Here is a 16,958-nt window from a genome sequence, read left to right on the forward strand (position 1 = left end):
TTTATGGCTTTCCCAGGGTACTTTTTGGAGAGTTCTCAGTTCTTGCAATGAGTTCTTTGGGTAGGGCCCCTTGCTACAAGAAGGTCATGGAGGTGCTCGAGCGAGTCCAGAGAAGGGCGACCAAGCTGGTGAGGGGTCTGGAGAACAAGTCTTACGAGGAGCGGCTGAGGGAGCTGGGCTTGTTCAGCCTGGAGAAGAGGAGGCTCAGGGGCAACCTTATCGCTCTCTGTAGGCACCTTAAAGGAGGCTGTAGCGAGGTGGGGGTTGGTCTATTCTCCCACGCGCCTGGTGACAGGACGAGGGGGAATGGGCTAAAATTGCACCAGGGGAGGTTTAGGTTGGATATTAGGAAGAACTTCTTTACTGAAAGGGTTGTTAGGCATTGGAATGGGCTGCCCAGGGAAGTGGTTCAGTCGCCATCCCTGGAGGTCTTTAAGAGACGTTTAGATGTAGAGCTTAGTGATATGGTTTAGTGGAGGACTTGTTAGTGTTAGGACAGAGGTTGGACTAGGTGATCTTAGAGGTCTCTTCCAACCTAGATGATCCTGTGATTCTTTCAGGAACGGCTCCCTGCCTGGAAGCAGGCAGAAAACAGAAGGTTGGGCGCGCTTATACATTTCCAACACACAGACTGTACGTGAGGCGCGGCGCTTACGCACAGATTTATTCCTCTGACTGCAGCGGCGAGCTGACCTCCTTGTTTCAGCCACCCGACGCCCCAGCGGCCCATGTTTGTAGCAGCACCACCCCAACCGAGCCCCGTGGCCCTCTTCCCACCCCACGCTCCCGAACCCAGCCCCTCAGCCCCGTCCCCGCGCCACCCCCCCCCCCCCGCCATGTTCCCTCCCCCCGCCCCGCCCCGCGCACTTCCCCTCGCGCCGGGCCCTGCTTCCGCCGTCCGCCCTCCGGCTCCCGCCGCCGCGATGCTGCAGCTGTGGCGGTCCCGCTGCCTGGGCCGGGCGCTGGGCCGCTCGCTGCGCGCTCTGCGGCAGGTACCGCCGCGGGGCCGGCGGGGGGGACACGGGAACCGAGGGAGGGAGGGAGGGAGGGCGGTGGTGGTGCCGGGCCGGGCGGGGACGGCGGCGCCAAGGGCACCGGGACGCGCCCGGGGCCGGCCCCGAGCGGCCGCGGCTGGGCCGGGCTGGGAGCGCCCGGGACCCTCCGCGCCCCCCCCCACCCCCCTCCCCCCCCCTCGCAGCCCCGGTTGTCCCGTTGGGGGCCGGCTCCGCCCCTGCCGGGTGTCCCCCCCGGGGCCGCCGCCCTGCGGTGCGGAGGCCCGGAGCCGGGGCTGCTCCCGGCCGGCAGCTTCCGAGGGCTCCCGGCCTCCGCCCGGACCTCGCCGCAAACGCATCCGCAGCGCGGACCCGTCGGGCGCGCCGTGCCGTCGGCAGCTCGCGGCCGTGGGTATGGCGCGTCCGGATTGCCGGGCATAGCTGCGCGTTCCCCCTGGAGGTGGAAGCAGCTCGCTCGCCGCCGGGGCAGGGAGAAGGGAAGCGAGCGCTGGCCGATGGCGCGGGGTGTTTTGAAACCCTCCAAAAATGCCAGACCTTGGCACGCCTCTGCCGGGAGAAGTGGAAACAACAGGCGGGTGCGAAATTCGGAAGTGGGGGGCGGACGGCGGAGTCGGCGGGAGTCAGCAGGGAAGGGATGGCTGAGCCCAGGTGCCCTCCTGAAAGAGGAGGGAGGCTCTGCGCTCGCGTGTCGAGCTGAAGTCGTGGAGGTGTGAGGCACTGCCGGGGCAGGCAGCTGTTGAAGGATGACCTGAACAAGTCCCGCCAGGAGCTGCTCTGAAGCGGGGGGCTTTGCTCAGGAGCTGTGAGCTGTGACGGTGGAGTCCTGTTTATCTGGGGACAAGTTTATAAAAACTTCTTCCCCCTCTGATCCTCCACACGCTGGAGGAGTTGTCACCTGTTGTCCTAGTAAACTGCATCCCCTGCCCGCTCTGTGTTGTTACCCCGGTCTACCTTTGCACCTGCCCTGCCACGCTGTACATAGTTGTGTTAAAGCCCCCAGAAGCCACGCAGAGGGTCTTCTGTGGGGCAGTGGTTTGCGCTCATCCTTGTTATTAAAGCAGCAGCCGCGTGGCTTTGGGGAAGCTGGGGCTGGCAAACTGATTGCTGCTTTGCCTGTCGTCAGAGCTGGGCTCCCGTTTTGGCTCTGTGACATGAACTGTACGCCCCTGTTGAGTTCGGCTCCCTCCCTCTTTCTACCACTGCAGAAGAGGTTTGTAGCACGCGGGGTGCCGCTTTAGCAGGTGTGCTCCGTGGCTTATGTCACCGTCAAGTGACCTGCTGGAAGGAGACAGCTCCTTAAAGGTGTGGCCGGGATGCGGTGTGCCGGGGTCACTTTGACATAGCGGTGTGAAAGCAGTTCTGCGAAGTCACGTGAAACTGGGGGGGGAAAAGTTAATCGCCTGGTCCGTGAGGCGCTAGCAGATCAGGCTGAGGCTTCTCCAGGCGAACGCTGTGACTTGAGAGTGACCCAGAGTGCCGACGCCAGCTAGCGAGACCTGCGTGCTGCCGTTTTCTCTGAAGAAGCTCCGGGATCGGATGCAGGGCAGGCTTAGCCAGGTGATTTCAGGAGCAGGTACAATCACAGTGATCCCTTCAGGGAAAAAGGGAACGGGAAACAGCCCCGTTGGGCATGTCGGAGCTGCGTGTGCTGGCACTCAGTGGTTAAGGGATGGACACGCGGCGGTTCTGCGGAACGCAGGAGTCTCGGCGTCCTTCGTTAGTAGCTTCCTCCTCCTGTTCAAGCTCTTCCCTCACTTAGCTAGAAGGCAGAAGGGCAGAGAGACACTAATTTTTTCCTTAATTTTGCCGTGACTGTGGAACACAGACTTGGCACCTCTCCTGGAAGAGAGCCGCAGATGCGTTTTCTCCCAGCCCTCTATTTTAGCACAGACCTTCTAAGCTGTTTTTCTAACCTTACAGTAAACGTTCACTAAGGCTGTACCTCTTTCTTAATAAGTTACTGCTCGGGATGCCAGGATTACCTTTACAACTTTGTAAAGCACCCGGGAAAACATTAATGGATAGAGGTGAGCTCAGGTTGCTTGGAGTTTTATTTGCGATTAACCTCGCGTTATCTGGGCCGCTGCGGAGCGCTGGGCAGGATTTGATCAATACGGGTGCTGGTACAGTGCTGAGGATCACGGGGCGCTGGGCTGCCGACCAAACGGCGTTACCGTGGCGTTAGTCGTGCCGGGCCCAGCAGGGCTGGCTCTGCGGGCACCAGATGGAGCAGCAGGACGCTGCTGGACCCCAACGCAGCTTCGTAGCTTTCCGAGGCAGGCCCCACCGGCTCAGCAGCCGGGCTGCGTGTGTCCTCAGCACAGCTGGTCGCAGCCCGTAGATAACGGAGTTACTATCCGGGAAGCCACGTCTGTCTGTGGGTTTGGATAACTGAACTGCGGAGGGGCCCGTTCGGAGCTGTTGGTCGTTCTGACGGTGCCAAGTGTTCGCTGGACGTGCAGTCTACAGTCCTGCAGGTGGTGTGGCAGGTTTAAGTATCTCTTTGGGCCTCGATGTTGGTGCTCCCACGCATCTCTAGAAGTAACTTTGGTGTTTAAGATCAGTTCTGTCCTACCCTGCTTGCTCTGGTGGAGCTGAAATCGGGGTTTTTACGCAAACTTCCTTTCAGAAACTGAAGACCTGAATGAAGTCTAATTTTTACCCTCTGTATTTCCTGCTGGATGAGGGTGCTCTGAGCTGCTGAGCAGCTGCGGTTCCAAACCGTAGCCGACTGCATTTTAGTCATGGTTACAGAGAGTTTTTCCCTATGGCTTACAAAGAATTTCTAGGTTCTCCAGATCTGCAGGTTCAATACCAACAAAAGGTAGAATAACAGAGGGTGAAGAAACCAGGTTATCTTGAAATGTCTTTTACTTTTGAAGGATGTTATGCTGACCTAGGAGTGCAGTCAATGATTGCTGGGCGTGAAGGGGAAGGTCACCAGAAGCTGGGATTCCTGGCTCACCGACGGCAGGAGGAGTTGTACCATCGAGGGAAATTGTGGCCTTCTGCAGTTCAAAGCCTCTGTGGCCTTCAAAGAAACCAGTAACTGAAAAATAGATGCTACAGGTCAGATGCTGTGACTGTAGGATTAAACATCGTGGAACAGTTTTTTATCGTACCCGGTAGCTACCCTTGACCTTCCATTCACAGCAAGCTTGGTGAATGGGCCTGTAGAAATGTGTTCCTTCTTGAAGAGGGATGTGTGCAGGCCAAGGTCGGAGCAGCGGGAGCTTCACGGGAAAGCTCAGTCTCTCAGGCTTAATGTCACTCCGCAGGGAAGCACCCAGGTGTAGGTGCTGTCACCATCTCCCCCGCAGCGTGCTGTGGGAAGGTGGCGTGCCTGGACCCTGAGTGGTGGGTCCTGTCTCTGGTCCGGGTCTCCCGGGAAAGCCCAAGCCCTCCCGGGGCAGGCCTCCTTTTCGTGATACTGATGGTTCCTCTTCTCTCTGGCAGGGGAACTGCACTCTGGCAAGATGCTCTCTGTCTGGTGAGTCTTACCTTTTTGTTTCCGTTCAAGCTACCTAGCCAGAACAGAGCTGGTTATGGAAAATGAGAGGAGATTCGATTGGGGGTTACTTCTATCAATCACGCAACGAAGAAGCAGTTGGTGAAATGCATGCGCTGCGTTCCCATGTGAGTGCCTTTCCTTGCCTAGCGTAAATGCCACCCGATCCGTTCGGCTGTGGTGAAGACTTCACAGCAGCAGCATTGTATTTCAGGCACTGCGGTGCTGGAAACACACGCTGTTGCAAAGACCAGCCCTCTAATAAACTGCTTCGGAAACAATGGGTGAATGCTAAGGGAAATGTCAAAGCTCGTATGCCTGGGAAGTGCTGTAGTACTTAAACTGCATTTTCCCAGAGCTCTCTTTTCTGGTTGTACTGCCTTTATGTCGGATTACATCACTCACTTCTGATTCTGCTGTGAGAAATCAGTTAAATCTGCTGACCTTTCTGGTTATAGAGTTCCAGGATTATTAGCTCTTTAGTAGGGGATGGTGTCAACGCTGTATCACCTCTTTTAAAAATCAAATAAGTCCTCCTGGCCCTGTGTAATTGAGATAATTATGTTCTCCAATTGCTACGCTGATTCTCTTTCAGATCAGCCTGGAAAAATGCCCAGTGCCCTGACAGAGGCAAAGGACGGGAGTTCAGGGTGTAACAAAACTTGCAGTGTCAGGGAATGCGAGTTGGGTGGGAGGGGGCAGCGAGGTGCATGAAACTCTGACAAGTCGTGCACCTACCTTCCCTATTGTGGGCTTCGGAAAAGAAACGTTCTTGGGCCAGGTGGTGAATAGAAAGGGATGCCAGTGGCTTGCTGCTTGGCCCTACGCCCCATTTTTGTGGGTTTTGTCCTCCTTATCCGTCCGTGCGGTTGTGAGGGCTCCTGAGAACACCTCTTAGGGGCCTGATGCCTTGCTGCTGTTAGGAACCCCTTAACCCTGGGGATAACTCACCAGCAGCAGGGGCTTTAGCAGTCCTGGGGGTGTCCCTTGTCGCTGTTACCTTTTTGTTCTGACTGGGGTAACTGCTGCTTTGTTTGCTTTTTTCCAAAGTTATCCTTCTTAGCTCTGGGGTCAAGATTTAATTGTTGTTTCCCCATCTCTTTCAGTCTAAGTGAAGACAAGGCCACTGTTCTTGGCAGGCTCTGGGCAGGTTTGCTGAGGTGCCTCTGTCTGGCTGTAGGTCCCCTCTTAGTCCCAAGTTTCTTCCAGGGTAGATAGCGGTGTCCTCTGCAGTTTTTGTTCATTTGTTGCTGACAAGGGCATCCACGGGCTGGGTGATGTTCCCGTGGGGTAACACCATTCTCGTTCACAGGTGTGGCTGGCAGCCAGGGACTGGCCTACACCAACAGCAGGAAGCTCGTGTAAGTATCCACAGAAAGTTGTGATATGTAGAGGCTGCCCTAACCCTGACAAGACCTGGAAACTGGGAGGCTGAGTATAGTCAGCTGTCTTAAAATCCCTGTGCGCTTCATAGGAGCGTGAAGCCAGCCCTAGAAAAATCTGGGCTCTCTAGCTTTTGCAGGTCAGGAACTGTGGCACATTTCAAGAAATAAGGTCTGTCTGGAAGTAGATTGCAAGGTAGGATAGGGGCAGGAATGGGGAGACCAGTGATAGATTAGTCTCTATCCTGTGTTTATCTGACTATAAACCTTTGCTCTGTGGTGGCATCCTGGTAGGATTGCTGCTAGACGCAGGAAGAGGTGGTCTCCTGCAGGAGAAGTGGGATGGTTCGGGGAGCTCTTAGTCACACGACAAGGTTTGCACTGCTGAGGTAGTCAGGTTATTCCCCAAGTACGTTTCTTACCTTAAGAGCGCTTCCATAAGAGCTTGAAACACTGGTCTGTTTGCACCAAGCAGCTTGTGTCGGAGGAAAGCTAAAGCATTTTTACTTCAGGTTTCCAAATACAGTGTGAGTAGGTATAAAAAAAATCCTTTGAACGCTTGTGATTGCCAGCTCCCCGTGAGGGGACGTGGTGGAGGGAAGCAGCTGTCTCTTGGCTGTGTTGACGCTGGCAATTAATGGTGCGTTCTATTTTTTGAAGCAATCTAGCAACTTCTGTAGGCATGACAGTCCCGATCTAGAGGTAAAAAATGGTTCCCCGTGCTCATCTTGGGTGTGTGTGGCTAGGTCAGCCTTTTATTGGTATTTAAACTACAGCAGATCTGTTGGGCTGGCTCCCTGAGTTAAGATTTCATAAATATCAATTCTCTCTGAATTTCTGACAGCACTAGTGATTGTAAACTGAATTATTGCTTGCTTCTTAGTGGGATTGTTGCACCTCCAACCAGTAAGTAGGAGTCCCTTGGAACAAATACATCCGAACAGCTGAGCAGCCTTCAGATCAGTTAAACAAGCAAATGTAAATTTTGAGACTGGGGCTGGCAGCCTCCAGAGGAATGTACTTTTTCTTCTGTGTTCATATCTTTTTCTCTGTCTCTCTGCAGAGTAAATAGCTCCAGTGTCTTCGCTGTCCGTTACTTCAGAACCACAGCAGTACATAGTAAGTAAGAAGTCAGGAGTCAGAGAGGTGACTCTTGTGCTATCTGTTGCTCTTCTGACAACAGCTGAAGCTGCCTTTTCCATCCTTGTGGTTCAGTGGGTGGCTGAGTTTTTGCCTCTGGGCCCTAAAGTTCTTGTCTGGTATTTCTGTCACAGTGTGACATTTGGCCAGGTGGGAATTTCTCTCGTGTTCAAATCTTAATTGATGTTGAAGTGAGAAGGCTAACGTTTGATGTCTGTTGACCTGCCAGCTCTACTACAGTCCCGGTGACAAAAATAAAGCAGCGCCAAAAGTTTTGAGCTCTGAATGCGTTCAAGTCTGTCTGTCTGTCTCTCTCACAGGGGATGACGTGGTTACGGTGAACACACCAGCCTTTGCAGAGTCAGTCACAGAAGGAGATGTCAGGTGGGAGAAAGGTAAGCACTTACCTCTTCCCTGCGATTCTCAGCAGCGTTGCTTCTGCACTGGAAAGCTCAGGGGTGGACTGCAGTTCACTGGCTGAGAGCCTGCTCTGTGTCCTTCAGCCTGTGACAAACAAGGTAGTTAAGGTTAATTTCGGTTTGCAGTTACTGCCTCATTACCTCTGTCCCGGGTGATGTTGAAGGGAGATGTTTAAACTGGAATTGGACTCTGCAGCCGATTGAGTTAGACTTTTCTTTAGAAGTTGTGGAGAACTGGCATGAGAAAATTCTGGGTTAGCGGGAGACTGCTGTGGGTTACGAGGGGGAGGCTGGAGCCTCCTTCCTCACAGAGCTCTTCATATCTGTCATTCAGCTGTTGGAGACACAGTGGCGGAAGATGAAGTGGTGTGTGAGATTGAAACAGACAAGGTAGGAGTCTTCTGGACCAAAACTTTTTCTAGTTCTGTAGTGAGTACCCTGTATGGCTCCTCTCCAGCCAAGCCTGCAGGCCCTGCCTGTCTCTCCTGCTCCCTTCACAGAGAAAAGCTTTTCTCGCTTAGTATGAAATCTGGCTGTGCCTTAAGTGAGAGTTGTTTGATAATTCTTCCCTCCTCGTGCATTTGAATAAGCATCAATGGTGCTGATGTTTGTGGGAGCTGTGATTCCACTCCTTCTTCCCACTTGGGTGCTTCAAGCTTGAAAACCTGTTTGTGTTTAAACAGAAATCTGCAGAGCTGTGGGATGTCTTCAGACAGTTTTAAATTCAGCCTTTAAATGTACTCGCCCCTTAAAGAACTCTTAGGTTTTGAAGTTCTTGCTAAGCTCCCTGCCACATTCTGCTTCCAGTGCTGCTGTCAGGAGGACGCTGGCAGTAGTACAACCAGTTCTGGTTTGTACCCTGGGGCAGGAAGATCAGGCTATGCATTCTACTGCCAGCATCTCCTACAGCTCCAAGTACTGGCACAAAGTCCCAGTGGAGGCTGTGCAAACTGGTGGAAGTGGTGCAAGACAGAGGTGCTGTCTGTGCCAAATTACAATGTGTATCTGTGCATCTTTACTTGGGCACCTGTTCCCCATCCAGTATTTGGGGGAATCTCAAGATTTTCCATTTTGCAGACATCGGTGCAAGTTCCAGCCCCAGCAGCTGGTGTGATCGAAGCCCTTCTGGTACCTGACGGCGGCAAAGTGGAAGGGGGGACCCCTCTGTTCAAACTCAGGAAAACTGGAGGTAAGTCAGGCATATATAACTTGCACAGACCGTTCGTATTTCAACCTGTCTTTTTCTGAAGACAGAAGCCAGGCATTTGGAAGGATCCTGATAGAGGCAGAAAAAAAGAAAAAGCATAGTCGTAGCCCTTCTGAGGGGGAAACTTGCCTTTTGCTCCCTCTGGAGGAGACTGCAGCAGTAGGCTAAAATTAGCTGAGAATTCCCCTGACACAACTCCCTTCACCCTCTTCTCTTTGCCATCCAGTCTCCTGCGTGGTGAGGAGATCTAAAACTCCATGGGATCCTCCTGTGGGGGCTCCTAGCAGTTCTCTAGTGTTGAGAACATACAGGCAATTTGTCAGAGGATTAAGTTTTATCAGGTTGGTTGGACTCGCAGATCCCTGACTATAGAAACCGTGGTTGCTCTTACGATGATTGTTCTTCCTTGTCTTTTAGCTGCTCCTGCCAAGGCCAAACCAGCAGCAGCCCCTCCTCCTCCTGCAGCCCCTGAACCTGTAGCTGCAGCTGCTCCTCCCCCTGCTGCAGCACCAATCCCCACTACAATGCCACCAGTGCCGCCTGTGTCAGCTCAGCCCATCGACAGCAAACCAGGTGAGGCAACAGCTGCTTTCTCCTTTTTTCCTTGGGGAGAGTGTGTAAGGTTAAAAGCAATTAGCAGGCTGGCACTTACTGTGAAAGCTTCCCTGTGTTATTACCCTGGATGCTCCAGGCTGGAGGACTCAGCTATGCCTGGAATCCGCCTGGCCCAGTTTGCAGCTGCTTATGCACCTTGTCGCTTAACATGGGGCTCAAACGGGCTGTCTATCTCAGAGCATTTTCTCCAGGCCCTGGCTTCCCTTTTTCACTGATGTCTTCTTTGCCCTCAGTGTCTGCAGTGAAGCCGGCTGCAGCTCCAGCGGCAGCCCCTCCTGGGGAGGCAGCGCCCAGCAAAGGCGCCCGATCAGAGCACAGGGTAAGCTGCGGGAATAGGGGCCTTGCCGCTGCTCCTGCTGCTGGGTGACACCTTGTTCTGGCACAAGCTGTGAACTTGGGGATGGGGCCCTATCTACCTGTTCGCACCCAGCTTGGCAGGGCTGTGACGGACTGGGGAATGCTCTGTGTGAGGGCACCACTTAGAGGTGGGGTAGAGAAAGAGCCAGGTCTGATCTTGGTTCTAGGCAAAAGTCTCGTCCTGAGCTTTGCTGATGGAGGGCGTACGGCTCCATGCGGTCTGCTTGGTCTGTCCACAAGCCCTCAGCAAGGGCCTGAGGGTGCTACAGATGCTTTGTGCACTCCTAAGAAAATTGGGTTGAGCAGCCTGCTTTCTTAGCTGTCTTGCTCTTGTCATATAAGCCTCATGCTGGAAATTTAACCGTGCTTGGAGTTTGAGGAACACAGGTCTGAACGGGCAGCTCCATAGTGAAATGGGCAGCTCCTCAACCTGTCATGTTCCCCAGGGAGACCTGAGGTGAAAACCTTAACCCCATTAGTGGTAAACAAGATGGCAAGAAGTAGAGTCTTTTGAGTTTCTTGGGTGTTTTGCGTCTTGGATGAACTTGAGGCAGCCTCTGCTTATTTCTGTTTAATTTTCAGGTGAAAATGAATAGGATGCGTCAGCGTATTGCTCAGCGGCTGAAGGAGGCTCAGAATACTTGTGCCATGCTCACCACTTTCAATGAGATTGATATGAGGTGAGGAGCAGACCTTCTGTTTTCCCCTCTACTGGGATAAACGGGTGCAGGCAGTTGTCTTTAAATAGCAGCCAAGACCTTACTGATCCCCTCTGGGGAGACTGACAATATGTCTTTTGGGACATGTTCCTTAGGTGAGTACCACCGCCTGTACATCTTCATCAGGCTATGGTGGTGTTGCAGTAGGAGGGGCGTGCAGCTTCCTGAGGGTCCCGTTCCTTGGGAGTCATCTGCTGCTTGTTAAAGGGGCAACTCAGTTCCTCGTCTGTGTGGTTCTTGGTTGAGCGTTGGTAGATGTTGAGCAGAAGAGCAGGAGTAACTGGTGTCACTTGTAGAGTGGCTACCAGGAGACACCAAGTGTATCACCTGCTTTCTGCCCCTCCACCAGGTTACTTTTTTTGGAGTTGGGCATATTTGGCCTCCCATGAGGTGGTTCCCTGGGGCTCGCCAGCCTCCCAGATGAGCATTACGCAGGTCTGAGGCCCTTGCTGTCAGATGGTTCAGCTTTCCAGAGACAGACCAGCATCCTTCCCCCTCCCTCCTGGCAGGTGGGGGTCTCCTGACTCAAGTGCTTGCATGGGCTGAGCACACTAATGGCTTTGGAGGGTGGGCAGCTTATGTTACAGTGCATTAAGGGGAAATTGTGCCCAAATCAAATTGCCTTGTGAAATCCTATTCTGCTCCTTAAGACAAAACATGTAAATATTTGGGTCTCAGAACAATAAGGTTGGCAAAATAGTCTTGATTGGAGGGGAAGTGCTGCAGCTTTATCTCCTCTATGAGCCTCACTGAGGTGTCGCTTTACGCTGGCCTGGGGCTCTCGTTGCATCTGGTAATCTGGTTTGGATTGATTGCTGCGCTGTCGACTCGTGAGGGCCTGAGCTGGGGCCTCCTGCTTCCCGTGGGGGGGTCAGCGTCTGAAAGGAGGAAGCCTTAATGAGCCACTTTCAGAGCAAACCTCCTCCTCATTGCTGCAGTCCTTGTGTCTTGGGAGGCACTAATGTCTTTGGGCAGTAATCCTAGCCCTAAACAAGGTTAGGTGCAGGAAAACAAACACTCTAAACCACAAAGACCCCTGCCCCTTGCTGAAACTGTCTCTTCAAAGACTTAAGGTCTCTGGAGGCGGGAGGGATGGACCATGCAATTCCACAGCATCTGGATTAGCCTAGAAGAGGCAGAGCTCATAGCCACTGCTTAGGTGACTTTTTGTAAACGTTCTCATCTCTAATATGAGCGGTGGGGAAACATGACTGACTCGTTTGAGGACTGTGGGTGAACTAGCACCTGCTGACATAGCGTCTGGGAAGGTTTCTTTTATATTCATTCAACTCCTGGAGCCAGAGAGTGGGGTTCAGAGGCGTTATTGTGCTGGCTGGCGCTGGACTTGTGCAGCGGTTGAAGTCTTTTGCCTCTTTCATTGCCTGCATCTCTTCTTCTCTTGGCATTTCCCATTTCTTTTACTCTTCAGGGTCAGCCCTGACACCGCTGGAATTGCCATCTGCAGTGCCGTGCTGGTACCAGCAGTGGTGGCTCCAGAGGATCAGCAGGGATGTCTGCAGCTTTATCGGGCCTCAGCAGGAAATATGCCATGCCTCATCTTGCTTGTGCGCCTGGCAGTACAGCTCATGCGGATTAATCCTGTCCTGTTGAGTTTATGGTCCTGGACCAGGTCCTGTTAGATCCTTTGGCAGGGGCCTTAGAGCCTCAGCCCATTTCATCTGTGACATTTGAAGGATTTTTCAGGAGACTGGGGTTTTGCCAGTTGGTAGTACAGGTTTGCAGTCATTGCGGTGGCACTGAGATATATTACAGAGCAAGGGAACGATGTTTTCATGGAATCCCTGCTGACCGCTGTTGTAATCTGTTTTGCAGCAACATCCGGGAGATGAGAGCTGTACACAAGGATCCCTTCCTGAAAAAGCACAACCTAAAACTAGGTTTCATGTCAGCTTTTGTGAAAGCTTCAGCTTTTGCTCTGCAGGACCAGCCCGTTGTGAATGCAGGTGAGTGGTGACCCTCACTGGAGAGCTGCACATCCTGCCAGTGTCAAGGGCTACTAGCTTGGACAAGCAAGTCAAATACACGGGGAAGAGTGGGACAGAGTCCTTTGGGCTGCACCTGATGTTGCTAATGCCACTTACAGAGGTAGATGACACCTTGCCAAGAGCCCTGTTAGCCAGGGCTTGCCAGGACTGCGGCTGGGGCTGTGCGTGCTAGGTGTTCACCCAGCCTGAAGAGGCAGAGCCTGCCAGTTGGTGTAGCTGCTATAGGTGCAGTGCAGTTCCTGGGGACTGCCAGAGGTCTTTGCTCAAACCCAGAAGAGGAGAATAACCAAGGCAATGTCCGAAGGGCACTGATCTATCTGACCTGCCTTCTGTCTGTCCTGACACCTTTCCTGCAGGAGCAGTAAAGGCTCAGTCTTCTCTGGAGTTATGCTTGAGCTAGAGATGAGCAAGTTGTTACGATTTAATGGATATTTCTGGCCTTTTGAGCTCTCAGTCTTGGGTGCTGTACGTGTAGCACAACTTTTTCCTTTTTTTGTCTCTTAGTGATTGATGACACGACCAAAGAGATTGTGTACAGGGACTATGTGGACATCAGCGTTGCTGTAGCAACTCCCCGGGTAGGTACCTTGGATGCTTTGGCCGTGTTCCCCGCAGTCTCAGGCTTAGGACGGTTATTGGCTCGCTTTGAGTCAACTCAGCTTTGAGTTCCACTGCAGCAGAAACTTCACTGTTTTGCTGCAGCAGAAACTGATGAAACTGCTCATCTAGGTGTGTCCTTGGACTAACCCTACTGTACTGTCCCACCATTTCCATAAATCATATTGCTGCTTCAAAGATATTTTCCTGTCCAGGGAGAGTGCGGGATGGAGATGCACATGTTGAATTAGTTGTTTCTGCTGTAAGACAGAGGTTTGGCCAGGACTGTCACTGCTCCCGAAGTCATGGGCAGGTCCTGCACAAAGGGACTGCGCTCTTCTCCCAGAGAAAGAGGTGACGGCTGAACCCTTCCCATCGTCTCACCCGCTTTTATGGATGTTGATTTGGGATATGAACAGTCCTGTCTGTGATGGGCTTCTACACAAAGATGAAGTCTGATTTACTCTGCGGGCCCTTTGTGGGTGCCGTGCCAGGTTTCCTGACAGGCTGGCAGGGCGCGAGGCGGCTGTGCCAACCACCTGCTGTGGGCTCCTGCCCAGTGGCAGTTCTGTTTGTCACTGCCCTGAATGTGCTGATTGTGCACTTTGCTTCCCCCCAGGGTCTTGTGGTTCCTGTCATTAGGAATGTAGAAAATATGAATTTTGCTGACATAGAGCGAGCTATCTATGAGCTGGGGGAGAAGGTAAGTAAAGCTGGAGGTGGTTTTGGAGAGGGCTGGGAGGAAGGGAAGGAGTTGAGGGTGCTGGACAGGCATGAATTGATTCAGTCCCTGTGTGGTGTCATCTCTGACCTCTAACACACTGAGTTGTGTTGCAGGGAGTGATCCAGTTACAGCTGCAGCCGTGCCATGCCTTACAGGACAGAGCTATCTACTTGTTTGAGGCCTCTGGAAGGGCAGCTCTGTGTTAGTGACACGGTGTGTCTTTGTCTTTGGAGGCCAAGGCTGAACTCCCCTGGGTTGTGAAGTCTTCTGCAAAAACAGGAGTTGGAATCAAAGGCAGGAAAATCCTTCCCCAAAGACAGAAATGTTCAGGTTTAAAAACAGAATTCACTTTCAAGTAATTTATGCTGGTTTTCTGCTGAACAAATTAGTAAGGGAAGCTCTGGCTGTCAGCACTTACTCCTGGAGAGGGCGAATATCCAAACCCTTGTCCGTTGTCTTCTGTGATGCGAGTGGCCTTCTAAGACCTTGCCTTTCTTCTAGGCACGGAAAAATGAACTGGCCATCGAAGACATGGATGGCGGCACTTTCACAATCAGCAACGGAGGGGTTTTTGGGTCGCTCTTCGGGACGCCTATCATCAACCCACCCCAGTCTGCTATCTTGGGCATGCATGCCATCTTCGACAGGCCTGTGGCTGTTGGAGGCAAAGTAAGTAGAGCTGCACAGGAGGTTTCAGGGGGCAGAGGGGAGGGCTCAGAGGGCTGAGGACCACAGCCCACGTGCTTTTTCCAAGGGGGAGAAGCCACTTTCTACAAGGCTTTACGGTGAAGGAGGAGCAGAGGCTAATGGGTGAAGGGCTACTTGGTTGGCCCTGGTACTTGCCTGAGGTGTGCAGGGGCCTTGCCGTATCTGTAAGGGGGACGACTGAATAATCCGCTTGTCCAGAAAGATACCAAGTCCCGTGTGGTGTGCAGTGCCAGGCAGGACGCACCCAGGAGCCCCTGATTCAGGACGGGAAAAAGCCAGGTCCTCCCAAATTCAGAGGAGGGCGCCAGGCAGGCAGCAGGGCTGAGCACGCTAACGCCCGTCTCGCTGTTCCCCTTCAGATCGAGGTGCGGCCCATGATGTACGTGGCACTGACCTACGATCACCGGCTGATCGACGGCAGAGAGGCAGTGACTTTCTTACGCAAGATCAAGGCAGCGGTGGAGGATCCCCGCGTGCTGCTGCTCGACCTGTAGAGCAGCCACACCCCCACGCAACCCACCCAGGGCAGGGCCGCGGCACCAGCAGGGGCGACGCAGGGCATTCAGGAACTGGCAGGGGTCATTCCAGTCTCTCTCCCTCCCCCGAGATCGGAGGTGTCCCAGAGGGGATCGCGAGGATAGCTCCTACCTCCTTTCCTGTTCTGTTCAAGGATGGTTCAGTCTCTCACGAGGATTGCTGTGCAGTGGGCCGCCCACTGAATGGCACTGCCTTTCCAGAACCGTCTCTACGGCGTCCTCTCCCTCGTGGCACCAACCTCTCACCTCTAGCTTGTCCTATACCACTGGAAAATGCTTGCTGCTGCTGTGCTAGGGTACCCTTCCCTGCCCCTCCGAGGCAGGTTCAGCTTTATTTCCTAGCACTGAGGTTCCTGGGGGGGGAGGAGAGGAAAGGCTGCTGTTCTGTCCCTGTTTTGCTTGAAAATATTTCACACTCATCTGTTCTGCGAGGGCAGTCTGGGGTCCCCCGGGCCGATTGCAGCAGAGTTTTTGATCAGAGCAGGGCTGAGGTAGGTGTCATGCCTCTGGCAGTGCCCTAGTTACACTCCCACCTCGGACAGGAAGGCGGTGGTTACGTCTCCCCTGCTTTCCCGTGGAGATTTTGTTTCTCTCCAGCCTGGCCAAGAATGTTCTTGGCCGGGGGGACGGAGCACACGATCTCGGGGGGGGTAGCACTGTTCCTGGGGGTGGGGGGCAACCCTTTCACCATTACCTGCCCAACACTCGGCTAAGAACCAGCCCCCAGCAGCTGTCCTGGAATCACGGCACACCGATGGTGGGTCCGACTGCTGTTTTCCTGCGTGCGAGGGCTTGGCCTCCTACCAGCGAGGAGGGAGCTGGGGGGGCAGGCCTCTAAGTGTAATGTATATCCCAGCCCGAGGCTGCTGGTTTGGGGGGGAGGGGGGCAGTCCTTAATCCAATAGCGCACACACGTACGGGGGAGTGAGGGGGTTGCTAGTGCCTGCGGAGTCTATTACTCGTACCCCCTCTACACGGAACTTGTAACTAAAATATTTAACGCGGCGGATTTTAAACAAAATAAAACTGGGCAACGACTGCGAGGTGGGGTGTGTGTGAGGAGGCGAGCCAGTGCTGGGGCGAGGCCTTGGGCATCGGCAGCCTCCCGAGGGCAGCGTACGCAGCCTGGTACCTGATGGTGGGAGGGAATGGGAGCTGGGGATAGTAAATTGAGGCTTCTCTGACTCTGAACTCTCCTGTTCTCAAAGCCTCTGGCACAGAATTGGCTCTTCCCAGTAAAGATGAGGTTTTGGGCCTGGAAGTCATCATTTTCCCGGTCTAGCACCAGAACCTTTACGGACAGCAAGGAAATCCCAGCATTTGCTAAATGGCACGAGGGCCAAGAGGGAGAACCGGGACATGGTTCAGGACTAGTACGGAGCTGGAGCCAGGTCAGTTTTTCCCTGATACAACAGTGGGGTGTTGTAAAGCATGAAAGTGAGACAAAGGGTATCAAGGGGTTGGAAAGGAGAAGGGAGGCAAGATCAAGGAGGTGTAAAGCTAAAGTTGTCTCTCAGCTGTGGTGCTAGCAGCACTTTCCCAGGGAGCTGTCCCTGCTGGGGCATTAAGAAATCATTCCTGGATTGTGGTAGGGTTTTTCCGTGTCTGACATCAACTTCAGAGAAGGGTTGCCCTTTCCAGCTAGGAGTGAAGGCAGCCTCTTTTCAGGGAAAACTCTTGCACCCACAGCTGTGATGCTGAGAGGGGGAATATTTTCTAGGACTGGTCCCCACAGCTTCCAGGCAGCCATGGAGAAATGTGTGTGGAGTCAGCTTCCCCTTGTCCTGGAGGGGGGGAGAAGGTTAGGAGCGGGGAGAAGGGGAAAACCTTTGTGTGCTGTAAGGGAAGAGCAGCATGTCGAGCTGCTCTTGCACAAATAAATGGAGTTAAAGAGAAGGTTCTGATGACAAAATGCTGCTGGGACCCAGCACCCCTGCGCCTTTAGAATACAGGGGGCCCACGGTACCTGTATAAATGAGGCTGGGGAAAGGTGATTCCTCTAGTTACTGGAGCTGCGATAAAGGAGG

The 16,958-nt window shown here is 53.4% G+C and overlaps 1 protein-coding gene across 1 annotated transcript; it reads left to right on the top strand.

The window, feature by feature from the left end:
• Positions 1-857: 857 nt before the first annotated feature.
• DLST (dihydrolipoamide S-succinyltransferase) lies at positions 858-15,969 on the top strand. The gene is made up of 15 exons (XM_035539744.2): positions 858-992; positions 4,470-4,503; positions 5,834-5,882; positions 6,967-7,022; positions 7,364-7,438; positions 7,797-7,852; positions 8,540-8,651; positions 9,087-9,242; positions 9,518-9,603; positions 10,224-10,321; positions 12,194-12,324; positions 12,871-12,944; positions 13,583-13,666; positions 14,189-14,356; positions 14,755-15,969. The coding sequence occupies exons 1-15, from the start codon at positions 924-926 to the stop codon at positions 14,887-14,889; spliced, it is 1,383 nt and encodes a 460-aa protein (XP_035395637.1). The 5' UTR covers positions 858-923; the 3' UTR covers positions 14,890-15,969.
• The last annotated feature ends 989 nt before the right edge of the window (positions 15,970-16,958 follow it).

The sequence above is a fragment of the Cygnus atratus genome, chromosome 5, assembly GCF_013377495.2.
Source record: "Cygnus atratus isolate AKBS03 ecotype Queensland, Australia chromosome 5, CAtr_DNAZoo_HiC_assembly, whole genome shotgun sequence".
In the NCBI taxonomy this organism is placed as follows: Eukaryota; Metazoa; Chordata; class Aves; order Anseriformes; family Anatidae; genus Cygnus; species Cygnus atratus.